An 8,321-nucleotide genomic window follows, 5' to 3' on the forward strand; every position below is an offset into this window, starting at 1 on the left:
CATTGATTCTCTAAAGAGAAACACTTCTTATTTCAAATTTTAATAAAAACAACTTTATTGAACCACGTCAGTGATAACACAATTTAACAGGCGTGAGTGATTTGTGGATAGTTTGGTGTGGCTTTTGTGGTTGTCAGTTAATTTCTGTGCTTGGTTTGTCTCTGGGTTCATTCTGCTGTTCCAAAGTTCCTATGTTGGACACATTCATTATTTTAAGATGTCTTTGTATTTACAAAACTTTGAATCAAAGTTTGAAAAGGTACTGTAAGCATATATATTAAACATACAATTCCATTTTCAGACATTGGCGCAACCTAAATTATTTTATTTGCAGGTAAATCTAGTTCCTTTTGATTTTCTCCCCAAATTCAGCACATTACAACAAACGAAGCCAGTCCCAGGGAGAAAAGGGTTTATACTGGTGACCCTCCTCCCATCATTGGTGAGGGTTCTAGCAGTCAACAGTTCACAGAACATTCACTCTTCCATTCCAACTTACTCTCAACTAAAATTCAAAAGGCTGTGGTTCCCTGAGTCTTCAGTGAACACATTAGTATACGGAGGAGGTGGGGCATGTGTGTGTGTGTGTGTGTGTGTGGTGGGGGTGGCAATAAATCTAGAAAATCACTATTAGAGAATCACAGCTGAATCTTACTTAGTCATAAACTTTCCTGCAAAAAGAAAACTATTAAAAATAAATTCCTATAGGCTATTTTTAGAATGATAAATTCCAAATGCTAGACCTTGATGTCTTTTAAGAGCACTTAAGGATGGCACTTAAAAAAAGGCCATGTTGCCAAGTCATGTCATAACTGGCTCAAACAACCCCATTTTCATCTAACGTTACTTCATGCTACTGCATGAATCAGTATTAAATAATAGCTTGGAGTTACTAAAAACTAGAATATTGGCACAGATATGCACTGCAATTAGAGTATGGAAATGATAAATATCCATTTTCCATATACTTTCTCTAGGCCAACAGAAAAAGTTTCTTTAAAAAACTAAGAGTAAAATCTATATCTCTGTGACTAGAGAAATGCCATGTATTCATAACCAACCTTTTCTCAAGAGGAAAATAAATTAGATTTTGCAGTCTAATTTCACCTTCAAACATCTCATTAGTCCACCAAATTGTCAGAGCTATTACCTACATATTCATACACACACACACACACACACACACACACACACACACTTTAACCTAGATCAAGATAGCTTTTTCCTATTTAATTAAAAACAAAAAAGCGATGAAACACCCCCCCCCAGTAAAACCTAGAAAGAAAAACTAGCTACCACTTTAACTAGATTGGAGTACAATGTGTCTCAAAAGACTCTTGTCACGTCAAAGGCATAGTATCACCCCTTTCAAAGTCATGAACTAACGATAACGGATGGCGAAATGCGGATGCCATCAGGCCCAGCAGTGAAAGAGTTAACTAACCTTCGCCGGCGCCGCTCTGCACTTCTGATCCATTACGTTTCTCACGAGCTGCGCTTCAATGTGCCGGGCAAGTATCAACTGTAATTTGATCCCAGAGTTTATGGGGGGAAAATAGCTGCACACACTGAACATGCACATTCAATAAAAATGTTTTGAGAGAAATATAACCTATAAACACAACGTAAGGTATCGTTAAACGTTAGATTAACTTCAAAACTGCAATCTCTTCGCTTTCCTCCAGCTCTCAAAAAAAAAAAAAAAGAAAGGAAGAAAGAAAAAAAAAGGCAGCAGCCCTACTGCAGGGAAAGAGGCTTGAAAAACAACTTTGATTGGCACTTGGCCTGACCCACAAAGGAAGAAAAGCAGTTTTGGACAAAGAGCGCAAATATTTGAGCTAGCTTACTTACACGCTTTCTGTTTTATTTTTTAAACATATAATGCGCAATTCCGGGTAGACTGTAGTGCGAGAAACTGCCTAAAAACGGAACTGTCTCCGTCGTTCTGGCTCGGCGCATTTGCACACTCAGCGATTTTAATTCATTTGTGCTGGGCAAACAGGAGCACCTCAACGAATGCGTTCGACGACATCAAATTTAAAAATGGAGCGTGGCGAGCGATAGACGGGTTCGAACAGTGGTGAAAGTCCGAGGAAAAGCTTGTCTCCAACCAAAGCGGCCCCCTCCCCCCTAGGAGCTCCCCTCCCCCGCAAGAATTGATTAAGCCAAGTAAGCGAAATAATACCGGAGTAAACTTTCTGTCAGTCACTCTAGGAAGTAAGAAGTTGATGAAGCCACTGATTTTGGTCTTTCCTGGACCAACACGGAGGGGAGTGTGTGCCCCGAGGGCTGACCCGCGTCCACCTCCGCCGCCCGCGACCCCAGACGAAGGAACCAGCACGTCCCACAGGCACGAAGTTCCAAGCTGCTTCACCCAGTCCTCTAACGACTCCACTAGACCCGGGACGAACAGTCCAGGAATTTCCAAAGAGGGTGTTAGGGGAGGGCGCGCCAGGCAGAAGCACCCCGAGGAACCAAAAACAACACCCACAAGGATCGGCCGCAGCCAAGAGGGAGCCAGGAAGCTCCAGCCCAGGCAGTTCAGGCTCCAACCCACCAAGCTCCAGCGACAGCCAAGCTGCACCGAGAGGGGGGCCCAGCCTCCCGGACGTGCTCAGGAGCGCGCGGGTCCTCCCTCCCGCTGCCGGGGGCGCGGACCCCGGGTGCCAGGAGGGAGGCGAAGCGACAAGCACGTACGATTGAGGAAGAGGGGCCAAACCTCGCTCCCGGGGACCCGCGTCCGTCCCGGCGGAGGTTCGGATCCGCGGTGCCCATCTTCCACCCTGGACCCACGCCCCCTTCTCGGGTCTCCGTGCAGGGATCGCGCCCCGGGAGCCCTTCCCCGCGCGCGCCGGGGACCTGCAGCCCGTACCTTCCGCAGCACTTTCCGGCAGTTGGTGCACAGCAGGTAGTTGGTGGCGGCCGAGGGGCTACTGCCGCCGCGGTTCATCGTGGCCGCAGGCGCGGGGGGCGAGGGCGGCCCGCCGGCCGAGCCGGGCTGTCACTGCCGCCGCCCGCGCCACCGAGGGGCCGGGCTGTCCCCCGCCGCCGGCCGCGCTTCAGCCTTCGCCTCCTCCGGGCGAGATCGGGGCAAGGGGAAGCGACGGCCCGAGAGCCAGCGACGCGGCTCGCGGCGGCTGCCGAAGCGACGGCGGAGACGGCGGCGGCTGCTCTTCACCGGCCCGGTGCTCCGCCCGCTCCCATCCTCCAGACCCCCGCCCCCGCCAGCCTAGGACGAGCAGCCGCCACCGCCGCCGTCGCCGCCGCCGCCGCCGCAGCGCCTCAGTGCGGCCCCGCCCCCGCCTGCCCCCCACCTTCACCACCTCCGCCCTCCGGGACCGCCCCCTCCAGCCAATCGGACCGCTCCGGCCACGCCCCCGGGCGCTAACCCTCCGCCAATGAGCTCCCAGAGGCGGCGGGGAGCTGCGCCGGCCAATCGCCGCGGCCGAGGACGCCTTGAATCTCCAGGCAAGTTAAGTTTATCTCCGAGGCCCTGAAGCGAGGGGAGATGGCGGGTTAGGTAGGGAGCCGGGTGGGAAAGCACGGCGCGCCCGACCGCCTATAGGAGGTAAAGGGTGCCTCGTCTGCCAGTAACTGGGAAGCCCAGCCCTCCTCGGAGGCCACTCACGCCCCTTTCCTCTGTCCCTGCAGAAATGGGGAGCAGAGGGAGATAAATAGCTAGGAGGTCGAGCAAACGAGAGGTTCCAAGGCTGAGCTAAATAATTTCCTGATCTCTTGTGAAAGCGGGGCTAAAATATTCTTACCATCAGGGCAGTGGCCAGGCTCTCAGCTAAAACCAGAGCTTTAGCTGCGAAGAAGACTTGCGTTCACGCATCACTTGGCACCCAGGGATCTCCAAGAACTTTATGCATCGGGAGTCTTGTTTTGCAGCAAATCCAGTTCGTTACCTGAGGCTTGGAAGGGAGGGAGACAGGGGAGAGGTGGGAGAAGGATACTGATATAGTTTATCAGGTTACTGAAAGAAAAAATAAAGACACCAAACTCTACACAGTCCTCCCACCAATGAAAGCTCCTTATTTGTCCAGCACGAAAGGCCCCAGAGAGGTTTGTCCCCTCACCCAAAAGTCCTGTCCCCAGGGCCAGCGGGACCGAAGACTGCGGAGGAGAGGTTCTGAGAACAAATCACCATGTAAAACTATTGGGCTGGACCTGCCTCTCCCAAAGCATTAGAAAAATAAAATCATCATAATGGTGAGTCAGGGTTCTCGCGTCCCAGCTTTGGGGAGAGAGGAGGATGCAATTGGGGAAAGCTCTGGTTGGCAGAGGACGGGGTTGGGGGCAGGGAGTCAGATCTCCCAGGGGCCAGCAACACGCGTGCGGGTTGAACGCCGGTTGCGGACGCGGAAAAAGCCTGGAACCTGCTCCCCAGTGAGAACAAAGACGGGCGCTGAACAGGAGCCTGATTGGTGCCCGGTGCTCACGCCTCCTCCGGGCCCGCAGACAACTTGCTCACCCACTGGCGCAGCGCTCACTGGAGCGCCAGCTCCCTGTCTGGCTTGGCCTTAGCCGCACTGGACTGTGCTATGACATCACCTGTTTTCTTTCGTTAGAACTAAGATCCGTATCCTCGGCTTTCTCTCTCTCTCCTTTTGGAAAGGTCTCTGGCGTAACCAGGATTTATGATGGCCTGCTGTTTGCAGAATGAATCTGTGGAGATGATGGGGACTAGGGGGCTGAGAGAAGGCGATAAAGGTTTCACTGGGGAGGGGGGGGGCATATTTTGCTTTTCTTCCTCTTCTTTTTAAAGAACTACCCTGATTGCCTAAGGCGACCTAGTGGCCCAATGGTTAAGCTCTTGGCTGCTAACTGAAAGGTCTGTGGTTCGAACCCAACCAGGAGGCACACCCATAGGAATTCGATGGGGACAGTTGGATCCTGCCCTACAGTCACTAAAGTCAGACCCCACACCTTGGCTTCTTAAGAGATTCACTGTGGTGTTGTGATGCGAAATCCAAAAGGTACACTGGAGGGGCTCACAGGTTTAACATGTCAACGCTATTAGGCCAAATTATGTGCTCAAAACTGTCAATCTCCTCATTGCTCAAAAGCGGCCTCCTTTTCCTCCGATTCACAGACCAGTGTATAAACCAAGCCCACACACTGAACCAAGATGGATATCTCCTAGTGTCAGGAAAAAACAGACCGGGAAACTGGCTTTAAGTTAAGTCCCTGAGTAAATGTGTTGACTCATGGTAGCTAAAGGCCATCTGATGCTCTGTAGACATGTGTAGCCTAGAGTAGCAAGAGGGTGCTGAGGGTGGTGGTTCAAGCCCACCAGCATCTCAGAGAGAGAAGGATGAGGCTGTCTGCTGTCAAAAGTTTAGTCTTGGTTACTGTGTCAGAAGCTGGGGTCTGTTCAGTCCTCACAGTCATGGCTATGTTTGCGACCATGGGTGCAGCTACTGTATCAAACCATCTTTTTGAGGGTCTTGATGTTACTTGCTAAAATAGGTTGTGGAAATGTTTAGCCAATTCCACTCATACTGTGGTGAATAAAAAGATAGGTCAGAGCGATCATTTGAGTTTACCAAATCTAATCTGTCATTCTGCTGTATGAAGCTCATCAATATTCCTCCTCCCTCTGCCTCTAATCGCCACCTTTCTGCTTGATGGCTTCTCTGGTTCAAAGATTTCTTGGTGGAGACAAGCAGTTTTCAGTTGTTCCTGGTATCCTTCTCGTAATTCTTCTTTAGCATTAAGCTCAGTGCTGAATTGCTTGGTTTGGGTGCTATACTCCCATCAGAGAGCAACCCCTGGCAGCCAGAGAAGGAATTCCAGATACTTTGCATCACCAGCTTCTACCTCAACCCACAAAGAAGTGCTTACAACATCGTAGAGAAAGGAATGAGTTTTTACTCTTTCCTAACTGCACCCCTCCACCCCTAGGATCTATAACTTGGGTCTTTAATCAATTTAAAGCCAAACTCACTGCCATCGAGTCAATCCTGACTCATAGCAACTCTGTAGGACAGGATAGAATTGCCCAAGTGGGTTTTGGAGACTATACTCTTTCCTGGAGTAGTAAGCCTCATTTTCCCCCTGGAAGCAGGTGGTGGTTTTGAACCACTGATTTTGCAGTTAGTAGACCAACACATAACCACTAGGCCACAACCCCCCCCCCCAACAAATCCACCGCCATTGAGTCAATGTTGACCCACAGTGACTATAGAATAGGGTCGAATTTCGCCCTGTGAGTTTCCATTCGCCCTGTGAGTTTCCAAGACGCTAACCCTTTACTGGAGTAGAAAGCCCGTCCTTCACCGGCAGAGTAGCTGGTGGTTTCCCACTGCTGATCTTACTGTTAGCATTCCAGGCTTCCTGAATACCCACCTCCAAGACAAACAGACAAACAGACCCTGCCGCTGACCTCATGCATGTCAGAGTGAAACTGTGCTCCATAGGGTCATCCGTTCATGCATTTATTTTTCCAGTGTAGATTACAGGCCTTGTTTCTGGGGTGCCTCTATGTGGACTTGAATCTCCAACCATTTCCAAAGCAGTCAAGCACCAACTATTTGCAACCCAGGAACTCCAATGAGATCCTCTAAAAGGGCCTCAATAAATATCTGTGCATTAAATGGTTCAAAGAAAACTATCATCAAGAGCAGTGCTATTGGGCTCATCTCACCTTGGTTATTAGATATATCAGTTAATTTTGGCCTTACACTTAATTCTACCTCCAATCTAAGAACAATTAGTTCTTATGATATGGTGCTGCTTGATGCTCACCCTCCTGCAGAGACCACTGAAGATATGGGTGCTCTAGCAAAGTGTGGTGAAGAAACATGGTGGTGCCTAGCTATCAGAAGCAATAGAGCCTGGGGTCCGAAAGGCTTGTCTTCAAACAAGTGACCCCCTAAGTGAGGCATCAACTAAGTCTACATTTTGGTTGTTAGACATATGATTTATTTACCAAGGATGGTAAATAATAAAACCCAAATCCAAAGGAGGGAATGGGATCAGAGCTTCAATGATAAACACCTGGTTTACAAAAGGCGATGGATGGCAGTTAAACTCAAAAGCCTCTGGCGAATCTCCTCTGACCGTAGTCTAGGGATGTGAATAACCTTGTTATCAGACAGAGAGCATGATAAAGTCAATTATAGCAGATGTATAAGTGAATGGAAAGTACATGTGGATTAAGCCTCTGGTGAACAGCCTGTGACCATAAACTAGGGTGTGAGCCTTGCTATTCCAGAATGAAGTTGGATTAAAATTGAACACCTTGTCATTTGATCTCCTTTTGACCCATTTAAAATCTGTTCTAGTTTTTAATATTTTCTGCTCTTCAATTGAGGTTTTTCTCTGGTTTACTTTGTTGTTAGTTTTCTTTTTTAAATGTCTATGAAATCCAGGATAGGTAAATCTACAGAGACAGTAACTGGATTCATGGCTTCTTGAGGGTCCAGGAGGGGAGTTTGGGGGAAAATGTGGAACTAACAACAATGAGTTACAAGAATGAAAAAAATGTTCTAAAATCTATTGTGATGATGATTGTGCAACTCTTCTTAATATGATTGAACTATTGAATTATATGATTTGTGAGTTATGCCAATAAAACTGTTAAAAACATTTTGGTTATTTCCATAATACAGCAGTCTTAACAAATGTCAAAAAAGAAAACCTCTCCTAACTTATCATTGTGATCAGGTTCCAGCTCATTATGCAAAAATGGAGAGTGACTACATCAGATCATAAAGTGGAAGATGACAACATCATTCCATAACTGCCAAACCACCAAGAATCAGGGCCCTGCCAAATCGATACACGACCTTAACTGTGTCAGCCAGCATTGCTCCTGATGTACTTTTAGCTAAGTACCACGTGTAAAATAGCCAGTTGGTAGATTTTCTACTTTTGTCACATATGTGGAATATTAGATTAAAGAGATAGTTGATAGAAGTAGATATCCTGTCATTTGTTTCTTGAACAAAGGAATTTGCACTGGACACAGCTATGAGTGGCTTGTTCCCCTGGGGTTCTTAGTTGTATAACTTTCTCTTCAGGAGACACAGAAGCTCCATCAAAGAAGGCCTCCATCATAGTCCCTCTCCACTGCTCGCCCTCCGCCCCACTTCCATCAAGAACATGATTCTCCCCCAAACCCACTTTTCACAAAGCAAGTCTTCCACCAAGCTCCCAAAGAATTCACTTTTTACCTTCTGCCACAGGAGGTTTCTGCATTTAACTCTATGCAAACCAGACTGCTAACAAAGGGACTATAAAATAGATTTGAGGTTGCATGTTTGGAGATTTTTCTTGTTTGGTTTGTTTTTTTTAATTGAATTGTTTTCAAGTAT

The 8,321-nt window shown here is 47.9% G+C and overlaps 1 protein-coding gene across 2 annotated transcripts in view; it reads right to left on the reverse strand.

The window, feature by feature from the left end:
• The window catches only part of SESN3 (sestrin 3), a 66,236-nt gene extending 61,927 nt beyond the window's left edge, over positions 1-4,309 (reverse strand). Inside the window, exons 1-2 of one of the 2 annotated variants that reach the window (XM_075546476.1) lie at positions 4,080-4,309; positions 3,765-3,914 (exon numbers count right to left, since the gene is read on the reverse strand). In XM_075546476.1, coding sequence (XP_075402591.1) covers positions 3,765-3,767 — 3 coding nt within the window. In that variant the 5' untranslated portion in view covers positions 3,768-3,914; positions 4,080-4,309. Of the gene's footprint in view, positions 1-2,872; positions 3,218-3,764; positions 3,915-4,079 lie in introns of those variants that run through there. The other variant, XM_075546475.1, reaches the window with a different exon arrangement.
• Between the last annotated feature and the right edge of the window lie 4,012 nt (positions 4,310-8,321).

This window comes from Tenrec ecaudatus, chromosome 4 (assembly GCF_050624435.1).
Source record: "Tenrec ecaudatus isolate mTenEca1 chromosome 4, mTenEca1.hap1, whole genome shotgun sequence".
Taxonomy (NCBI): Eukaryota; Metazoa; Chordata; class Mammalia; order Afrosoricida; family Tenrecidae; genus Tenrec; species Tenrec ecaudatus.